General features: G+C 37.5%; 1 protein-coding gene across 3 annotated transcripts in view; it reads right to left on the bottom strand.

The window, feature by feature from the left end:
* Positions 1-17469, bottom strand: part of MFN1 (mitofusin 1) — a 32285-nt gene extending 14816 nt beyond the window's left edge. The window contains exons 1-9 of one of the 3 annotated variants that reach the window (XM_038583415.1): positions 17311-17469; positions 15729-15845; positions 14617-14752; positions 13090-13252; positions 10572-10696; positions 9101-9209; positions 7495-7602; positions 4889-5042; positions 4715-4782 (exon numbers count right to left, since the gene is read on the bottom strand). In XM_038583415.1, the coding sequence (XP_038439343.1) occupies positions 4715-4782; positions 4889-5042; positions 7495-7602; positions 9101-9209; positions 10572-10696; positions 13090-13252; positions 14617-14752; positions 15729-15840 (975 nt within the window). In that variant the 5' untranslated portion in view covers positions 15841-15845; positions 17311-17469. Of the gene's footprint in view, positions 1-4714; positions 4783-4888; positions 5043-7494; positions 7603-9100; positions 9210-10571; positions 10697-13089; positions 13253-14616; positions 14753-15728; positions 15846-16342; positions 16590-16993; positions 17013-17310 lie in introns of those variants that run through there. The other 2 variants (XM_038583417.1, XM_038583416.1) reach the window with 2 other exon arrangements.
* Positions 17470-22242: the final 4773 nt, after the last annotated feature.

The following is a 22242-nucleotide window of genomic DNA, read 5'->3' as shown; positions in this document are numbered from 1 at the left end:
TTCACAAGTTATTAGGCAATGTAGGAGTTATTCCTTGATTTAAAAATATACTATCATGAATAAATATAAAGAAAATAAGCAATCTTCTAGTCAAGAAGTATCCCACACTGATGTTCCCACTGGTCAAAAAATATCAAGTCAACCTATAAAAGAAATACTCAATTCTGAAGCGTGGGAAACTTTAATTTAAATACAGGTTTTTAAAACTGAATTATTTCTCAGAACCCTTACTACACTAATATTAATGTTTATGAACAAAATAGTGAGCAGCAGTTTCCAGACTTACTTTATCAGAACTCTAATTTTCCTTAGGGAGACAAACCGTGAGACTCCTAACTCTGGGAAACAACAAAGGGTTGTGGAAGGGGAGGTAGGAGTGGGGGTTGGGTGATGGGCACTGAGGAAGGCACTTGATAGGACGAGCACTGGGTGTTATATGCTGGCAAATTATAAAAAAAGTATTATGCAGGCACTTAACCACTGAGCCACCAGGCGTCTCTTTTCATTTGTTTTTATTTAAGTGCCTGCCTTTGGCCTGAGCATGATTCCGTGGTCCTGGGATGGAGTCCCACATCAGGCTCCCTGCATGGAGCCTGCTTCTTGCTTCTCTCTCTGCTTGTGTGTCTGCCTCTCTCTCTTTCATGAATATTTCATGAATAAATACAATCTTTGGGGAAAAAATAGAAAAAAAAAAAAAAAAACAACCCTCTAATTTTCCAAGGAGGTTAAAGTACTATGCCAAATCAATTTAAATGTCATCTTGCCAGAATATCCTATAAACTATCTTAAAACTTATTAAGGATGTAGAACCAAAGCAATAATCACATCTCAGTTAAGATAGTTTTCTAACTTACTAATAATATCTAAAGAAGCCTCCTGGTAGTTAATTATAGTTATAGATTTATAGATACTAGCATTTATGTGTAATTAAGACATAAAATGGCTTTGTCAAATCCTCTTAACAGACCTCAAACACCCAATAACATGATATTCATCATTCCTAACTTATTATTTTGATAGATTTTAAACTGACAGGACAAGTGCAAAAAAACCCATTAACGTACAATAGAACTTCCCCATTTGTTTACCTTTCCTTCTCCCTCGCCATACACGTATGTCTATATTTAGAAATGTACATATATTTTTATACATATTTTTTTCCTGAACAATTTGACAGTTCTTTGCCACCATCACAACTGTACTAATAAATATATTAATGTGGGTCCCTAGAAATGGGGTCATTTTCCTATCCAATAAAAAAAAAATTACTGCATTCACTGGAGCAATACTATTAATGTAACATACAATCCATTTTCAAATTTTACCAGTTGTCCCAGAATGTCCTTTACAACAAATTCACTGACATTTTAGAGAATTATTTTACCTCTTTTTTCATCTTATAACCAAAACGATTAAGAATAGCTAATGGCAAAAAAAAAAAAAAAAAAAAAAGAATAGCTAATGGCCAAATATTTGAGCAAAGAAATTTAGATTTCTAAATTATCTTTACATTATACACTTGTTCAAATACAGATTTAAAACATTAAGAAACATATTGACAGGATTAACGCTGATTTTCTTGATTGATTTTAAGATTTAATTTTGAAGCCTTATTTAACTTGGTACTCCAAATGTTCTCACAGTGTTTTGTTCCTTTGGAACCAAATGAATCTCAAAGTTTATGGCAAAGAGTAGACTACTAAAATGCTAACCTTGGTACAACTTTTCACAAAAATCATTTTCTAAGACTCAAAAAAAGATGAATTCTAATAACAAAGACAAAATGTTTATAAAGGGCACATTCTCTGATCACAATACAAAGAAACCAAGAAATAACCAAAAGTTAGATGAAGAGAATCAAAACACCTGATTCTTAACAACTCCTATATTGAATAGGACATGCCAACAACTATAATTAAAAACTATTAAACAATAAAAACCAAACTGGATACCGGAACCCTGGAATATGTCCAAAGTTACATCACAAATTCACAGCCCTAATTTTTTTCCAAAAGAATAAAAAGCAAAACACAATTCCACTTAAAAAAAAAAAAAAAAAAAGGAATACAAAAAGCAAAAGAAACTATGTTTAAAGATTAACATAGATTTTAGTGAATAAAAACTAAAAAATTGGGGATCCCTGGGTGGCGCAGCGGTTTAGCGCCTGCCTTTGGCCCAGGGCGCGATCCTGGAGACCCGGGATCAAATCCCACGTCGGGCTCCCGGTGCATGGAGCCTGCTTCTCCCTCTGCCTGTGTCTCTGCCTCTCTCTCTCACTGTGTGCCTATCATAAATAAAATAAAATAAAAAATAAAAATAAATAAATAAAATTAAAAACTAAAAAATGCTATTTATGAATGGAAAAAGTAACCAAGGGCTAGAGCTACATGTTTGGAGGATAAAGCAGAGCAGTTAAATCACTGGCAAATCCAAATAAGAACAGAAATTAAATGTGTATATATATATAAGAGTGTATGTTTATATAGAAGTGAAAAAGAATATAGAACTTTAAAAAATGAACAGTTTGGGGATGCCTGGGTGGCTCAGGAGATAAGCGTATGCCTTTGGCTCAGGGTATGATCCTAGAGTCCCGGGATCGAGTCCCACATCGGGCTCCCTGCATGGAGCCTGCTTTTCCTTCTGCCTATGTCTCTGCTTCTCTCTGTCTGATGAATAAATAAATGAAAATCTTTAAAAAAAATACATAAAATAAAAATGAACAGTTTTATCCAACAAAATTACAGGAAGTCATAAATTATCGAAATTGATTTAAGAAGTAACAAATTTCAGCTCTGGAAAAAAGCTGAATAGAGTTGTCAATGTAATCATCAAAAAATGCTTTGGCAACCAAGACAAGGCTTTTTTTTTTGCCTATCTGATTACATCTTTAGGTAAGTTCAAATTAATTTCTAGCTGATTCTCTTATTAAATCTATCATACTTTTAATTCAAAATTTCAAACTCTATATAAAGTCTGACATTCTCCATAACTTTATGTAAAAGCTCTTGCACAGTTTTTTCCATACATAATTTTTAGACTCCCAAAGAACTATTACAATAAAAAACTGCCAAGTTTCTTCTAAAAACATTAGAAACAGTAATTCCTAGATCTGATTAGTGCAATCACATGGGGAGCTTTGTATATATACACGTATATACGGATTGCTAGGTTCAATCTAGCCCCATTGGATCAGTCTCTGGGATAATTCAGTAGTCTGCAGTTCTCTAAAGCACCTCATGTGATTCTCATGATCAGCCAAGGTTTAGGAGCCAGTGCTCTACAGCACAGCTTCTATTTCTTCTCATTCCCACTTCTTCAAGGAGATATTCTGTCTGGGTAGCAGGAACCAATATGAAACAGGTTATAAATGTGTAACAGAACAGTATGATTTGGTAGGAGAAATCAATGACAAATATCTAAACACACACATAGAAAGAACGAAAGAAAGAAAAGGTCAATAAATAAGACAAAGGGAGACAGAACAATAGATCCTCTCCCAATATTTTCTCCATGGATGAAATAATTGATAAAGAATGAGGAGGGCACTGCATCTCTTTGTATAGGCAAAAGGGAAAGAATATAAACAATAGTCTGACTGGCACTTCACGTAATCTATGGTTTAGCTTGGGACAGCATATGCTAATATCCCAGGGGCCTCTGACTTTAGAGTGATCTTACCAAGATAGCCTCTAACGGGCTTCCCTTCTTTAAATACTTTGTCATCACCTACTTAATAGTCTATCTCCAACTCTCCAAATTAAAGATAGGGGATAGTGAGCAAATGTTTAATTTAAAAAATTCTGCCAAGTACATTCAACATTTATGTCCTTATTACTAAAGCTATTCTGACTTCTAAGGAAGAATAATTACAGAAAGAAATGTTTTCAGTTTTGAAGTCTTCGTGTTCATTCATGGGTGAAGAGGGAATATGCAATATAAGCAGAGCTAGATTAAACTGGGCTAAATAAGAGTTTGTAAATATAAAGAACTCTTCAAACATAGGATGAGTTTTAATGTCTCTGAATGAAATACCTACACCAAAATATAAGGAAGTATGCTTCCTTCCCAATGCTGCAAATACATGAGCTATTTATGTGCCCTAACAGTACCTACGGGATTCCTAAAGCACAGGATACCCTATATCCTAATTACTTTTGTATTCATTTGTTTAGGATATTTGACATAAAATGTAGAGAATAAACAGGTGACAATACAGTTTAAAATGTAATAAACTTCTGTCAAATGACATTAACTACATTCCATATCTATAAATAGTATGGTACAAAAGAAAAAGACAATCATCTTCACTTTGCTCTATTACCCAAATCTACACTTGATCTTAGCCAAAAGGCAGAGAAGCAATTTATTACCCATTCTAATAGCAATTACATTTATTTAATCTTACCTCATATTACTGAAGAGAATTCCACTCATTGCACAACACATGCAATATTAGAAAATAGTTTCTCATTTAAATACAACTACGTAAGAAAAAATAAGAAATTACAATCTTTAATTCTCAATTCTTACAGATCATCCATTTTGCAGGGACTTCCTTTCTTCAAACTTGTTTCACTTGCTGTGGCAGTAACTACACTAAATAACAGCAAGCAAAGGTTATTTGACAAAAGAAATAATGGAAACAGAAGATTATCATCATTCTCCAACCAATGCTAGGGTTTTATATTACTCAATGCATTCACAAAATTCCTACCTCAAAGATTTGTTCAAAATTCTGAAACTCCTGTAATCTTGCCTGGAATCCTTCGGCAAGTGCCCCACCTGTAATATTTAGGTCAAGAGTTTATACAAGATAAGATTTCTAGCACATTATTTCTACAATTGTACTTGTATTTCAAAAGACAATCCAATCTATAATAATACATACCACCTTCTGGCATCCCCTGTGCTTTCTGCTTTCTAGCACTAAGAACTTCCTTTGCTGAAACAAAGAAAATACGATTCTGTGCCTCTAACGGATCCACAACTTTAAGTTCCTCCACCAAGAAATGCAGACATCTCTCCATGTGCTGTCTGCGTACCTAGAGAAAACAGTGTACTGAAATAATTCTAGTAATTAAACAATTATAACTGATAGCTACAGACTTATACTAAACGCCATTTATAGTGATATCATAAGTAGTAGTTTCCATGTACTTAAGTCCAAAAATTCTAATAAATGAAGTCTGATACTTGTTGACAGGATACTGACTTACATGACTATTTGACCAAAAAGGTAGCATGCAAGTAACAATCAGACTGGGTGGCATTTCCTTATGCTTATTTACCAAATTATTTATTTATTCATTTATTCATTTATTCATTCATTCATTCATTCATGAGAGACACAGAGAGAGAGGCAAAGACATAGGCAGAGGGAGAAGCAGGCTCCATGCAGGAAACCTGATGTGAGACTCAATCTCGGGACCCCAGGATCATGCCCTGATTAGGGCTTAATCCTGATTTGGGATTAGAGTTGCAACGTTAGGTTTAAGATCAGCACTTTGGTATTAATGTTAGGACTAAGAGGGGAGCCTAAAAAAATAATTAAAAAAAAAAAGAGGGGAGCCTGGCTGGCTCAGGGGGGTATGTGACTCTTAATCTCAGGGTTGTGAGTCCAAGCCCCACGTGGGTATAGAGATTAAATAAAACTTTATTTTTTTTTTTTTTTTTTTTTTTTTTTTTAATGATAGTCACAGAGAGAGAGAGAGAGAGACACAGGCAGAGGAAGAAGCAGGCTCCATGCACCGGAAGCCTGATGTGGGATTCGATCCCGGGTCTCCAGGATCGCGCCCTGGGCCAAAGGCAGGCGCCAAACCGCTGCGCCACCCAGGGATCCCCTAAATAAAACTTTAAAAAAAATAAAAATTAAAAAGAAAATTAGGACTAAGCATTAGAAACTAGTTAGGGTTTAGTACTAGACTTTAGCATTGTGGCTGTGGTGAGATCTTTATCTTAAGACTTAATAAAAAATTAAGCTGGGGACACCTTAGTGGCTCAGTGACTGAGTGCCTTCAGTTCAGGGTGTTATCCCGGGGACCTAGGATCAAGTCCCGCATCAGGCTTACTGCAGGGAGCCTGCTTCTCCCTCTGCTTGTGTGTCTCTCTCATGAATAAATAAAAAACTAAAAAAAAAAAAAAAATATTTAAGCTAAGCAGGAATGGAAAATAAAACAATCTGTGGATGATATTTCCTAATTCTGATGATTAAATGAGACTTCAATTTGAAAGAGGATAATCTCAATCTGTTTGGGAGTATAAACTGGTACAAGCACTTTAGAAACTCTTTGGCTGTGTTTACTAAAACAACATATTCTTTACCTATAATCCAGCAATTCTACTGCTAGATATATACTCACAGATTACTGATCTCTGCAGTACTGACATTTTGAGTCAGATAAATCTTTGGTTGGGAGGGATGTTCTGTGTTATGGGACTTTTAATAGCACCCCTAGCCTCTACCCAACAGATGCCAGCGGCATACTCTTAAGAGTTGTGATGACTAAAAGTATCTTCAGACATTGCCAAATACTCCTGGGGATCAAATCTGCCCAATCCCTCATGTTGAAAAACCACTGATATACACCACACCCAACAGAAATACATACCCATGTGCACCAAAGAGACATATGTAAGAATATGTACAGCAGCACCTGAATAACAGCTAAATATAGGAAGTTTACCCAAATGCCCAACACTGGCAGAATGAATAAGTGAAATATACTTACTCATATAAGCTAAAATACTACACAGTAATGACAACGCACTTCAACAATGCACAAGGGTATGGATGCATATCACAAATGTAACGTTGAGCAAAAGAAATCTGACATAAAAGTAGATACTACAGGATTCCATTACATAAAGTTGAACAACCAAAAAATTAATCAAGGGTGTTAGAAGTCATGGTAAGCGCTCATCCCCGTGAGGGAGGACAGACTGGAACGGGGAGCTGGGAATGTTCTGCTTCTTGACTGGATCTTATCAGAGGTTCGTTCAGTTTGTAAAACTCACACTTATGATTTGCACACTTCCTGTTATACTTCAATAAAAAATTACAACAGTTTCAAGATCTAAATGATTAAATAAATAAATGATTAGATAGCACATCTGTAACCATTTTCCGAAGCAGCTTAATATTCTAGTCTCTATCACATATCCACTTCAGGTTTTTTTTGTTTGTTTGTTTGTTTTTTTATGATAGTCAGAGAGAGAGAGAGTGAGAGAGGCAGAGACACAGGCAGAGGGAGAAGCAGGCTCCATGCACCGGGAGCCCGACGTGGGATTCGATCCCCGGTCTCCAGGATCACGCCCTGGGCCAAAGGCAGGCGCTAAACCGCTGCGCCACCCAGGGATCCCCCACTTCAGGTTTTAATTAGTCTTTTCCAAAGTAAAAGAACAGCTACTTGTGATGTTCCATAAGATACACTGTTTTCTCAGATAACAATGTACATGACTCTTTCACAACTTAAAAGAAAAAAAATAATAACTTACGTCTTCCATATATTCTGGCTCTGATGCAGAGGCATCCCAACGATTATTCAAAATGAAAATATTAGGCTTGGAAAGTCGCTCATTTACCTTGTGAAAAAACTGCTTTTCCTAAAAAACATCAAATACCCAAGAGTATGTTCACTTTAAACAGCTATTTTATATTTACATTTATAATTGAAGATCTAACCTAAAAGTCTGAACCATTTAGACAATAGTGATTAATCCCCATTGATAAAGAATCCCAAAGCACTCTGAACATTTGGCTTCTCAAAGATGTGAAAATTAAATTACAAGAAGGCAAAACTGAAGATTTTCCTGATCCTGCCATGAGTTTTTTCTGAAATTCAGTTTAACAAATATTTATGTCTCTACTTTTGGCAGAACACAATAGATACTACTGGATATGACAGTAGTCCATATTTTCAAAAAGCTACCTCAAATCTTTTTTAAGATTTAGACTAAGTAAATTAATAACAATGTAAGACCTATATATATCATAATAACAGAGAAAGCTATGTGCCCTAAATGCTATAGATACATGCTGTGCTTATTCAAAGGAAAGAGACACTGTATCTATTTGGAATTAGGAAAAGCTCCATAAAGAAAGAAGTGGTGATTTAAAAAAAAAAAAAAAAAAAGAAAGAAGTGGTGATAAAGATATGCTTAAAAGTACTGGTAATGGCCTTCTGAAAGATGAGAAGTTGGGAGTGAGGGAAGAATTGTGGGCAAAGAATAGCATCAACAAAGACTCAGAAATCAGAATGTACATCAAAGCTTGTTTATCATTATCAAAATAATGGGCATTATTCTAACAAAGATTTTTTTTTCTTAAGATTTTAAACATTTATGTTTCTTGTATAATCTGACATAAACAACTGTCTGTGTTGTTGCAGCAGCCTGGTCCATGTGATATAGATCTGACTGTACAAAAACTAGTAACACAGTGACAAAACAGAGCTCTTGCTGGTAACACCTAGGTTATAATGGTGTTTAGCCATTTATATGTTTATGAGGGATAACAACTTTAAAAAATCATACCATAGTTTTGCATATTGGAGATCTATAAATTCTGGAGTTTATTTAGGATGAGTCTGGCTCTAGACACATAAATCTAATCTATTAAGTTTGACAGCAGCTTAGAATGCACACAAGTAAGGTGGAACCTAGAATGTACAAAAGTAAAGCTGGGAAAGGTTGACAAAACTAGAAGTATGAAAAGCTTTGTCTGCCAGATGTGAGGGGTAGGGGAAGGGTAGGAGGGGGGGAGTGTTAAACTTTATTCAAAAGACTTAAATCATCATCCTAACAATTCTGGTGCCCATTCCTTCTGAAACTGGCAAATAACCACAATCAATGTCAACAACACACACGTATCACACCCTGAAGTTAAAGATTCACTAGAAGCTAGAGCCATCAAACCCTAGATTCCCAATGATACTTAAGACACCAGAATCAGCTCTTCTGGTCCGACTGAAACACAAACTCCTTTGTTCACCCTTGATATTAGAGGTTCTTTCTAATCCATGATTTGGACTTTCCTCACTTTTCAGAGTTAACAGACACTATCTCATTTCCTACCAAACATAACAATATGATTAAATCCTACCGTGTTCATTAGTGTTGATTCAGAGTTTGCAACCAAAACGAAGACATCAGCATCTAAGCAAAACTTGTCAATCCAGCTATCCAGCTCTGTAGTGACATCTGTACCTGGACTAATGGAAATAAGATAAAATTATATTTTTTTTAAAATGTATTTTATAATAGTTTTTTAAAATTTTCATTGTAGAAAAAATGTGTAACTTTTATGAACTGAAGTCTAAAGGACAGGATTTCTACTGGTTTTCAGCACAAAGCCTATGAGATTTATCTTCTCACCTATAAGAGTACTTGTGTCAAGCTGAGTCTGTTTTACATACTTCTATATTTATTCTGCTGACAAAGAACTCCCAGAGCCTATCCATTTGAAAACAAATGCTAAAAAAGTTTATTTACTAAAAACAAATAATCTTGTGATGTTTGATAAGGAAATGGTCAATATTTGATCTTTTAAATCTTTATGCTTTGGAAGGGTGAAAATATATAACCAAAATCAAAAGTGCAAGCAGCTATGTCCAGTACAACTCAAAATATTTAAGTACTCATGAGCATAAATAATAAAATACCCTATGCTAAGACCTAGGTTTAATATACCATCTTACTATAAAATTATAGTGCAGCTGTCTACACACTGGCTTAATGTACCCCATGATAACGTGGCAAGATGAGAGGCAAGGGTCAAGGACATAGTCTGGCCATGAAATAAAGCAAAATTAAAAGCCCATCACCAAAACCAAAATGGTTTCCACAAAACACTGAAATTTTAACTGAAGAAAACAAAAGAGCATACCAAAATTTTGAAAAATCATGTAACTACCTTTTTTAGTTAAGGACATTGCTTAGCATTATCATTTTACTTAGCACTGATGTAGTAAAAAAACATATAATAATAAATATACAATTAATTCTTGAACAATGAAAGGCTATGTAAATTGCCCAGTAAAGTTACTTTGGGAAATTTGGTCTCAAACATAAATTTATTAGTAGGGAGCCTGGGAGGCTCAGTCAATTAAGCGTTGGACTCGGTTGGACTCAGCTCAGGTTGTGATCTTAAACCCTCCATCAGACTCCATATTCAATGCCAAGTTGGCTTGAGATTTTCTCCCTCTCCCTGTGCACTTGTGCACTAGCAAATAAAATCTTAAAAAAAAAAAAAATTTATCACTAGTTAAAAAAATTTACCTAATCAGTGTTACCTATCTAGTTATCTAGAATTAGACAATCTCCAAGGCACACCTATTTATCTAAACTACAGTCAATCTAGAGGAGGGAAAAAAAGTTCTTTTCTAATATAATTAGACTAAGAAACTGGTACTTTATGTAATAGTGTAAAAAACAAAAACCTACACTTTTTTGTTCCTTAATCTAGCAAATGAGAACAAAGCAGCAACTGTTACGTATTATATGCTAAAGCACGCAGTATTATTCTATCAAATAAACCTTTATGAGGAGAAAATACAATTCATATGTAATTTTACCTGTCTACTAAAACCAGGTCATCTCTCAAGAGGGCACATTTTGCCTTTGGCCAAAATACATGTACAAGGCAGCCAGCTTTCAAGTCTTTGTCCATATGAAGGGCATGGGCCAGCTGATTGACTGTCTAAAGTGGAAGGGAAAGAAAAAACAAACTCTGCTTGTATTAAAACTCAGTAAAAAATTAAAAAATCTATGATTTAATACATTTATTTTTGCAAAACATGTACAAAAAAACAGAACTTTAAATAATTTGAAATAAAACCATCTCAGCAATCTTGAAAAGCTGAGTTTTAGAAACCAAGTGTGTGTGTGTGGGGGGGGGGGGGGGCGGACCTTAAAACAGTTTACTCATCCATTCTGCAAAAATAATCAGAGCTGGTAACATTCTAAATGCCCAATAAACTCTGGCAATGGAATCCAAAGTAACACCTGAAATTGATATTGTACGTATGAGAACAAATTTATATTAGGAGAAAGAAGGTAATCAAATTGCACGTGTGAAGCCATTTTGTTTACAAAATACAGAGAAACATACATTTAACTCTATACCACAAGGGTTTCCACTAGTTTTAGGAAGCATGTGAATTTGGAGTTTCTTTTTGCCCATTTGTATTTTCTGTTCCTTCTAAAATCTACCGCTTAGTAAGGGGTGAAAACAGAAGAAACACTTACTAAAATAGGTTTTAAAATACCAGACTAATAAGATGAAAACAATACAAGAAGAGCTCAATGCGTATTCTTTTAATAAGATTTTTCTCAGTAGGTAGTTACTCACATAAGCCTGTCAGACATCAAGGACTATGCCTTCTCTTTCTATTTGAATTCACTAAAATATTTCTATTTCTCCAGATAATTTCTGACATATGCTAATTTATTAACATATTACTTTAATACCTTCACATATGTGTTAAATATACAGTAAATACAAAGTGCTTAATATAAAAGTAATATTCAAGGAAAGGACACCAGTACACATACAAATGAACTGTAGAGGTATCAATTTTTAAAGGGCAACATCCATTTTCAAATGGGCATGATAGTCCTGATTAAGGTTGAAGTGAATCTCCATAGTGACACTGTTAGCTAGATTTTATTTTTGCTTGCTTTCATAAACTTTTTGATAGAATTATAAATTTGTACTAAAATCTTGATGTCTGGTCTATAACATTAAGGTAATAAAAGCACCTATCTGACAGAGTTGTGGTGAGGTTTGAGTTACTACAGGCACTTAGAATACTGCCTGGTACTTAGAAAGCGTACAATGAAATATTAGCTGTCAATGTTGCAGTTCTTTTACTAAGTAAACTAGTGTAGCACGAGACTCAAAGTCCGTACCTTAAAGCAGACCACTACTTGAGGTCAACAATTTAAATTTTGGAGTAGGGGAGAGGAGTGAAAAGGCACGAAGGAAGAGGACTGGAAGTAGAGATCACCGACCAAGAAAAAGGAGAGAATACTTTAAAATATCATAGTACATTTTACTTTGAGGATCTAAAGCCACAGGTAGTTTGAAACATCATCTCCTTTATTAGTTCCTCATAACTAATCTGAAGGATATTACTACAGATTGAGTTACCTGAGCTAAATCAAACAGCAAACTCAGAGAACAGGAATTAGACTCGTGGATTCAACTGTTTTGCAAAAACTAAAATGGCATGGATATTTAAACACCGAATTTTTCCATTTGTGGGAGAGATTTTAAGAGAAAGTGGGGGAAAAAAGACAAGAGAAAGTGAAGATATTGAGAAACACCTTTTTTCCCTCTTTTGGCTAAAGGAACCTAGTGGCACTAAATTTAAGAAATTTTTGAAAGGAAAAAAGAAATTTTTGAAAGGTAGGGAATTGTCATTGGCCTTTATCTGATAAAACTATTTCATTTATTCATAAAACGTCCTCACTAAATATTCCAAAAATAAAATAGTTTCTAAAGGCACAGACGTAAGTCAAAAACATTCCAGGGCCCAATTTTTTAAGCGAAGTTTTCTTTCAAAAAATGAAATTAGATTTGAGATTAAACACTCAATGTTTAATAGCACTTCAATGTTATTTTCACTGGGGACATTATTTTTTAAATGTAATAAACTGGGCAGCCCCAGTGGCACAGCGGTTTAGCGCCGCCTGCAGCCCAGGGAGTGATCCTGGAGACCTGGGATTGAGTTCCATGTCGGGCTCCCTACATGGACCCCGCTTCTCCCTCTGCCTCTGTCTCTCTCTCTGTGTATCTCTATGAATAAATAAAAAAAACTTTAAAAAAATAAAAATAAATGTAATAAACTTTTAACTCTAAGGACAAGTTTTATCCTTCTAAGAAGGTATGCTTTAAAGTATATCCTAATAATTTAGCTCTGAAGCAAAAAAAATTTAGAGTATTCAAAATATTAGTGATGGCTTTAAAGCTACAAATAGAAACATTAATGGTTCTTCTACTTCTAGCAATACAAACATCTGACAGAATTCTTTTTTAAAAGGAACAAGGACATTATTTCAAGAACATTATGAGGCTAACAAAGATTATACCTTCACACTCTTTTTTTCATCTGATCCTTCTGTCATAAGATAGGCTTTATCTCCATCAGTTCCTTCAACACTCAGGAAGCAATTGGTTGTATGGCCAATCCCACTAGGAAGAACTTTATCCCACAACATTGCATTGATAACAGAGCTCTTCCCACTGCTTGTCCTAAAGAATGAATATATAAAATCATAAAGACAAAACAGTAAAAACCTTGTTCTTTCACTGGGTCTAAGGACAACTTTCTTAGAATTCAAACTTTGTTTACATTTCATCAGATTGCACTTTTTACAAAAGTTGCCAACTTGGTTTACACAAATATCAGGAATGTACACATTTCTGAAAAATAGAGGAAAACAAATCCTACCTCCCCATAAAGCTATTCTTGCCTTTTTTATCTTTCTTGCTTCTTGTGGCAATTTGAAATCACAGCCGCAGATTTTTCCCATGATGAGATGTGGTCTACTGTCCTCATGTCCTTAAATCTGAATTCCATCTTTTTCACATTCAAAGCAATTACCTATTTCTCCTTATCAAATAGGACAACTGAGTCATCATCTCACCAGGAGGCCTCTTCCTTCTCATTCCCACTCCACCCTAATCTTATTAGGGCCTATTTATGCACCTACCTCATACTAGACTCTGTAAGGCCCTGTAAGGTCAAGCAGGAGAAGTAGACCAAAAAAAACCCCTATGACACCCAGCTTTGTGGAAAAAATTAAGGGTATAAACAGGGCACTTTAGAATAAAGTAACTGAGAAAGAATACTTTAGACAAAGCAGTCAGGGAAGGTTAATGAGATTGTTAACATTTAGAATGAGATCTGAAGAGTGAAAAAGAACCAGACATAGATAAAACAAGATAAAGGAAATTCTAAATATAGGAAATTGCAAGTGCTAAAAAAAAAAACCCATAAGAAGGGCTTAAAAGGCCTATAACGTTAGTTTAGTAAGTAAATGCTTCCGTTGATACACAGCACATGATATTTGAGCAAACAGGCATGGACCTAGTCATCTGTCTTTGCATCCCTAGGGCCCACCAGAGTGTAGAGTACACAGGAAGTTAACAATTGATTCTTAAATGAATATATGAGCTGTAGCAGAGATCACTCTACCACTCCAGACAGTTATGTTAACAAATGGCACTTCCTATTCTCCCTCTAGAAATCACAGGGCTGAGAATCCTTTTGGAAGGGACACCTGATAATTAAGAGAAACTGAAAAAATCACAAATTATGCATATCATTTATCTATATTTCAAGTCTTAGAACTGGCTAAGAAACCAATTCTTAGAGATGAGCATCTTTCAAAAGTATAAATATGGGTGACCTTTAGAAACCTTCATTTTATACCTAGAGCTAAAATGAACAAATGCTTTTCATGCTAATAGCTTTAGCATTTAAGAAAGGGAGAAACTCTTGGGGCAGAGGGGGAGGACCATCACTTGCTGAAAAATCAGAAACAAAAGTTGGGGGATATGACAGGAAAGCTGATTACTGGAAACTACCCTTAAGAGAAATAAAAAAGGATTACCTGCCAAAAAATGCCACTTTCATATGTCTCCGAGACAGCACCTCACCAATGATGGAAAGCTTGTTTTTATAACCCTGTATTTCTATCAAATCATCTTCAGTAGCTATTTGATCAAGTTCTGGATTCCTGTATGTTGCTACAAAATTAAAATGGTGTTAGAAAAAGTGATAAAAAATGAGTATTAAATTGATTATACAATAGAATATCTAAGACTATGCACGTATTTTGGCTTTGCTCTATATTCACATGGCCATTTGAAAAGTAAAAATGCCACAGTTATCTGAATATTTGGTAAAAGGTGAATGCCTTGTTCCATAAGGGGGTCGTAAGAATCCTGCCCCCAAAATTTCAAAATTATTAAAAAATTACAGGGGCTATCCTCAAGCTAAAAATCTGGTGAGGTACGGTTAGGAAGGACAAGAAAAAATGTTTGACTCTACTAACCTACCGAATGTTTCCCCACTGTCACTTTAGAAGTTTACAGAATCCCTCCCTTTTCACTGTACCATTAATAGTCATGTGATATTAAGAACCAGAAAAGATTTCAAGTTGCCTCCAAAGTAGTATTTCCCCAGTAAGATATTCCTCACCAACACAGTCTGAGCAGTTACACTCCCTTTTGCCCTTTCCCCACCACATTCCAGCCTCATTTGAGAAGATAAGATAGGTCTGCGATCTAAGCTGACTGCTGACTCGGGGAGGAGATAATGTATAATGGCTTAAATGTGGGCTGCCTGATTTTTTAGTCCGGGCATTAACTGATCACAAGCATGATGCTTAAATTTTCTGTGCCTTGGTTTCACCTTTAAAATAACTGCAATTAAAATCTGTCCCAGCGTGGATATGAGGATTACATGCATAATTAACGAAGTGCTTAGTGCTATCGTTCATACAACCATTTATTTCTTAGGTTATTAATACCATTTAGTCTTCCTCCGTCGGAAGGCAGAAATGGGTTTTATTTGTTAGGGCATCTCTCCTGGAATATACTGCAATGCCTTATATACTGAACGCGTTACACTGAATGCATAAGTTCAGTAACTACGGGTGAAAGGATAAAGCCCCTGCATATATTTTCAACCTTATTATTTTTAAGACTTGGAGAAACTAACCTTCAACAAAATGGGATCCTTCAGTAACAAACTCCAGTAACTGGTCAAAGATTGCAGTAATTGCCCTCTTAGCCAGCACAAAGTGCTTCAGTGGAGAAGCAGATTCTGCCATTGTTACTGGGGGAAGAAAATTAAAGTTAGAAAAGCACGAATTAGGGGTGCCTGGGTGGCACAGATGGTTGGGCATCTGACTCTTGGTTCCCACTCAGGTTCTGATTTCAGGGTCCTGAAATCCAGCCCGGAGTCAGGCTCCATGCTCAGGGGGAAATCTGCTTAAGATTCTTCCTCTTGGGGGCAGCCCAGGTGGCTGAGCGGTTTAGCGCCGCCTTCCGCCCAGGGCGTGATCCTGGAGACCCAGGGTGGAGTCCCACGTCGGGCTCCCTGCATGGAGCCTGCTTCTTCTGCCTGTGTCTCTGTGTCTCCCATGAATAAATAAAATCTTAAAAAGAAAAAAAAAAAAAAAGATTCTTCCTCTCCCTGCCCTTAAAATTAAAAAAAAAAAAAGTTGAAAAAAGAAAAGCACAAGTTAGACTGTATGATAAAGACATGCAAATTAATGACAGCTGCCTGCCAAATTAACTCCCCAGTGAAATAAACTTAAACGGCCAACATACTTTCAGATAATTGTTTTTTGAGAAGTGTTTTAGACGGGCAATTAAAGACAACTTTTCCGGTGGTACTCCATTAAAATAAGTCAACTCTATTGGACAAAATCCTGTTTGCAATTTCTACTTTATCTTCCTTTGGTGAAGATGAAACTCATCGTGGCAAACTGCGACAGCACAGGACGCTTAAGAACTGGGTCAGCGAGCAGAAGCAAGTTCGCCAAGAAGTTTCTCAACCTGGAGCTCTAGTGGGTGGAGGTGCATACAGAGACTGAGGAAATAAAGTTCCAGGATCATCATGTTAATACCGAAGTTTAAAAAGGAAAGTAGTTCTCATCCGAACAAATAAGCAGACAAGGCTTGAGGCGAGAATTAACGCTTCCAGCCAAAGTGCCAAGAACTTTAAAGAATGTTAAGTTTAGGGGGAAAAAATTATTTTCTGGCAACTTCTCATGGAAAAGACACCCCCCCCCCCAAAAAAAAAAAAACGATTACACGCCAGTCTACACCCGGTGCGTACGCATGTGGCATGGAGCGGAGCGGTCATTAAAAAAGGCCGAGCCTTTCGGAGTGTCAGGAAAGGACTCGGTGAACGAGCCGGGTGGGAAGAGCAGGGTGAGGGCAAGGGCCCGGCTGGACCGCGTGTGGGCACCTACCCACCTTGGGGACAGGCCTCCGCCGCCCGGCGCCGGAGCCCCCCCGCAGAGCCAGGGACCCGACCCACCGCCGCCCCGGCTGCGCCAGCCCCGCCGCACAGGCTCCTCAGCCTCGGGGCTCCGGCCTCGCGGGCTCCGCGGGCTCGACCCCGCCGCCGGCCGGGCTCGCACACCGGCTCGGAGCTCCTTTCCCGGAGCGCCGCGGCGGCGCCTCGTCACAGAACTCCTGCGCACGACTGCCCCCCCGCCCCCGCCCCCGGCCGCACGAAGGTCACCCCGAGCGAAGCGAACCGGCCCGCGGCCGACGCAGCGAGCACTCACACCGTCCCGGCTCCGACCCGTCACCCGGCAACCGCAGGCCAGCCTCAGCCTTCTGGCCTCCTCATCCTCCCGGGAGACGCTGGGAAGCAGGGAGGAGGTGGGAGGAGCGCCAAGGGGGCGGTCACTTCCGGTTTCTTCTCCGCCCCGAGCTTGTTTGGCTCCGTGGCCGGAAGTGCGTCTACGCCGACCTCCATTTTTCTTAAGGGCAGGAGGCCGGTTGACCCTCGGGAAAGCTACTGGGATGCGGTTGCGTCCATCGCTTACGTCTGCCTCCCGTCTCTTCGCCCATCACAGTCTCCAGACGTTTGCCTGGTTTAGGCATAGTTAGCTCCCACTTTAGTGAGAGAGATCTTAAAAGGAGGTGGGGTGAAGTGGGATGAGGTGGGGTTAGGGCTGCCAGACAAAAGGGATTTCTGTTTGCCCCACGATCCCCAGTAAAGGAGAACCTTTTGGCCGCTCCACTATCTTCTGTTGTGCGATTGGCTTCCTGGGATTGGAGTACAGCCCTGTGTGTGCGCGCGTGTGCGCTCGTTGAATTACTTTAGAGCGAGACTTAGGAAAATGATACATTGTTGAGTGTTCTTCGAACTTTATACTTCTAGGACCTGTGAATCTTGCTAACCTGCGCATTCTGATTCTTTGGGTCGGAGATGAGGCCTGAGAGCGTGCATTTCTAGCATCCTTGAAGAGCTGCTGCTGCTGCTGTTCTGTACGTGGCTTAATTAATAGAGAGTCTGGAGATTTCATTCCAGAGCTCATAAGTGCGATACAGTTTAGCAAGAGAAGTCACTTCATCTTTCTGACCCTCAGGCCCTTCATCTATCAAACTGGCATTCTAATGATACCTACGTTATGGGTTGTTGTGAAAATTAAACGGGTCAATAGCGTGTGAAGTGCTTATAACACTGTTGGGTATACAGTTAGAGCTACATTAAAGAAATACTGATGTTCTTTCTATTAGAATCGATGAATATCAAGAAAACAAAAGAAATAAGAGATCGTTTCGCATGTGCTTTGTACTCTAAAAAGGAAAAAATGACAATGGGGACAGACTATCTGAAGAAAAATGAGAACTGAACCACATAGGGTGATCTTTTCTGGGGAGATATTTCTTTGATTTTTCTCAGGAAGCCAATCCTTGGACTATGTGGAGGAAGAATGCCCAACACAGACGGAACAGGAAGTCTAAAGGCCTATAGGAAGGAGAGTGGTATGGTGGATGATAAAAAGGCCAGCGTATTTGGGATGCAGGGAGGGAGAGAAAATGTGGGAAGATTAGAGAGGTAGGTAGGTGTAGAGTCATATAAGCCAAGATCAAAAGTTTGAATTTTATTGTAAGTGCAATGGCAAGCTGTTTTAAATTTGGGAACTGGTTTGATTGACATTTTAAAAGGTCACTTTGGTTGGACCCTATCAAGATTCCACACAATGTTTATTAAACAGCCCAGTCCATTGGCTGGAAATAAAGCCATTTCATTTGAAAAATGCCTTTTAGTATTAGTAATCTACTAAAGCCCTAGGCATAATTGCAAAATAAATTGGAATCATTTGACTTCAGTGTTACATGCTTTTTAATCCCTTATCTTGTTTCACCGCCCTTTCTCCACACCATAAACACATACACACAAACAGTACGCTAATCATTCTAAGAATCCTTATATTGTACTTCTATCAAAATTTGTTTTGCAATAAAGATTTGCTGGGGCACCTGGATGACTCAGTTAAGTATCTGCCTTTGACTCAGGTCATTATCTTAAGTTCCTAGAATCTCCCCTTGCTCTGAGGGGAGTCAGTTTCTCCTCCCTCTGCCCCTCCCCACCCCTCTTGATCTCTCTGTCTCAAATAAGAAAAAATCTTTAAAATTTTTAAATTTAAAAAAAATATATTAAATAAAAATTTTAAATTTAAATTCTATTAATTAACAGGTAATGTATTATTGGTTTCAGAGGTAGAGATCAGTGATTCATTAGTCTTACATAATAACCAGTGCTCATTACATCACATGCCCTCCTTAATGTTCATCACTCAGGTACCCCATTCTCCTACCTGCCTTCCCTCCAGTGACCCTCAGTTTGTTTCCTATGACTAAGAGTCTCTTATGGTTTGTCTCTGTCTCTGATTTTGTCTTGTTTTCAAATAAATAAATAAATAAATAAAATCTTTAAAAAAGGTGCTCATTATTATTTTTTTTTTGGTGCTCATTATTATTATTAAATAAAGTTACAACCAAATTCTGTGATAAGATAAAAGAGCTATTAAGGACACTTAATTCCTTAAGTTTATGTCATTCATAGCAGATTATATGATTATTTACATTAAAAATTGAGCAAAGATACCTATTAGAACTAAGAGGACTAGAACCTGAAAAGGTGTCTATATACAAAATCAATGTTTAAGATTTTATTTTTTTAATTTTTATTTGTTTATGATAGTCACAGAGAGAGAGAGAGAGAGGCAGAGACACAGGCAGAGGGAGAAGCAGGCTCCATGCACCAGGAGCCCAATGTGGGATTCGATCCCGGGTCTCCAGGACCGCGCCCTGGGCCAAAGGCAGGCGCCAAACCGCTGCGCCACCCAGGGATCCCCAAAATCAATGTTTAAAAAACCAGAAGCCTTCCTATATACCCGTAATAACCCATTAGAAAATAAGCATGCTAAAGCAACCCAAACTGTAAAGAATCAAGGCATTGACTTAAAAACTAAATATGACCTTCATGAAAAAAATTCAAAAGAACATTAAAAAGAGACCTGAGTAAATGGAGATATATGCAATATTTACAAAAGGAAAGGTTTTGGGATCCCTGGGTGGCGCAGCGGTTTGGCGCCTGCCTTTGGCCCAGGGCGCGATCCTGGAGACCCGGGATCGAATCCCACATCGGGCTCCCTGCATGGAGCCTGCTTCTCCCTCTGCCTGTGTCTCTGCCTCTCTCTCTCTCTCTGTGTGACTATCATAAATAAATAAAATCTTAAAAAAAAACAAACAAAAGGAAAGGTTTTAATGTTGTAAAGATGTTAATTCTCTCTAAAATGATTTATAATTTAAATGCAATTACAGACTTTAGATAGAACTGGAACTAATCTGGGCAGCCCCGGTGGCGTAGCGGTTTAGCACCGCCTGCAGCCAAGGGTGTGATCCTGGAGACCCTGGATTGAGTCCCATGTCAGGCTCTCTGCATGGTGCCTGCTTCTCTCTCTCTGCCTCTCTCTCTCTGTGTCTCTATGACTAAATAAATAAATAATCTTAAAAAAAATGATCTGGAGCTAATCCTAAATTTACACAGAGGAAGAAAAAGTCTGCCTAGGACTAGCACAATTCTCCCAAAGAAGAATAGAGGGAATAAATTTATACCACCTGATACTAAGATACGTTGCAAAGCCCTAATATTTTAAGCACACTGTAACTGTTAAATCCTGGGCTACTGTTGCTAGAACAGAGAAATATAATGAGTATAGACACAGACTCATATGCCAATTATGCCCATGGCATTTGATATATGATAAAATTGGTATGCATACTGAGGGAAGATGAATTACTTAATAAATAGTATTAGGGAAATTGGTTCATTTGAATGATACAACAACAACTTGAATCTTACCAACACATAGAGAAACTCAGATCTGGACAGGCAAGGTATAACCAGAAAATTATTAGGAGAAAACATAGGAAAATAATTTTATGATATTGGGGTTAGAGAGGGTTCTGTAGACAAGATGCAGAAAGCACAACTAGTAAAGGGAAAATATAACAGATCTATCTACATTAAAGATTTCTGTTCAACAAAAGACATTAGTAAGAGCTAACAATCTGGGATTTTTTTTCAATGTATATAGAAAACAAAGAAAGGACTGATATTTAAAATTTACTAAGAACTTTTGGAAGTCAACCAGGAGAGGCAGTTCACAAAATAAGAAATCAAAATGTCTCATAAGCATATTAAGATATTTTAAATCCTTTTAGTGATCTGATAATGCAAATTCAAACAATAATAATGTACTACTTTATGCCCCTCAGATTTGCAGAAAATTAAAAAGTGGTATGATACTAATTTTTTTTTAAGATTTTATTTATTTATTCACAAGAGACACAGAGAGAGGCAGAGACACAGGCAGAGGGAGAAACAGGCTCCATGCAGGGAGCCCGACGTGGGACTTGATCCTGGGACTCCAGGATCAGGCCCTGGGCCAAAGGCAGGCTCTAAACCACTGAGCCACCCAGGGATCCCAAAGTTACATGCTTTTTTTTTTTTTTTTAAGATTTTATTTATTCATGAGAGACAGAGAGAGAGAGAGAGAGAGAGAGAGAGAGGCAGAGACACAGGCAAAGGGAGAAGCAGGCTCCATGCAGGGAGTTCCATGCGGGACTTGATCCCAGGTCTCCAGGATCTGGCCCTGGGCTGAAGGCGCCGCTAAACCACTGAGTCACCTGGGCTGCCCATGATATTAATTTTTGTTGTAGGGAAATATGATCTACTGATGGAAATATAAACTTTAGCAATTTTGTATAATATTTTGGAAGTATTTAATCACAAGTGTATTATGTGTATATATAACTCAACTCACCCAAACACCCGCAAAGAAACCCAAAACAAACCCAAAACACCTCAACACGTACAATAATGTTCTGGTAGCCTTGTACATAAAACAAATACTTAGAAATGCAGAAATCACTCACTCTGATATTTAACCGAATTGACTTCAGAAATGTGACAGTTTCCTGCCTTATATGGTAAAAGTCTTTGAGGACAAGAACCATAGTTTATTTATCCTCATATTCCTAAGCACATGGCTTAATAGTAGATATTCCATAGCTATTTGTTAAATTGAAGAGTAGTGAAATAGAAATTGTTAAGGAGTTGCAGAGTCCATGGACTGTTTGAGAAAAATTTAGCAACATTACATCTACTGTCCATGGTTATAGTCACACAATTTAGC

This window comes from Canis lupus, chromosome 34 (genome assembly GCF_011100685.1).
Source record: "Canis lupus familiaris isolate Mischka breed German Shepherd chromosome 34, alternate assembly UU_Cfam_GSD_1.0, whole genome shotgun sequence".
In the NCBI taxonomy this organism is placed as follows: domain Eukaryota; kingdom Metazoa; phylum Chordata; class Mammalia; order Carnivora; family Canidae; genus Canis; species Canis lupus.
This window is presented reverse-complemented; position numbering and strand designations above follow the sequence as displayed.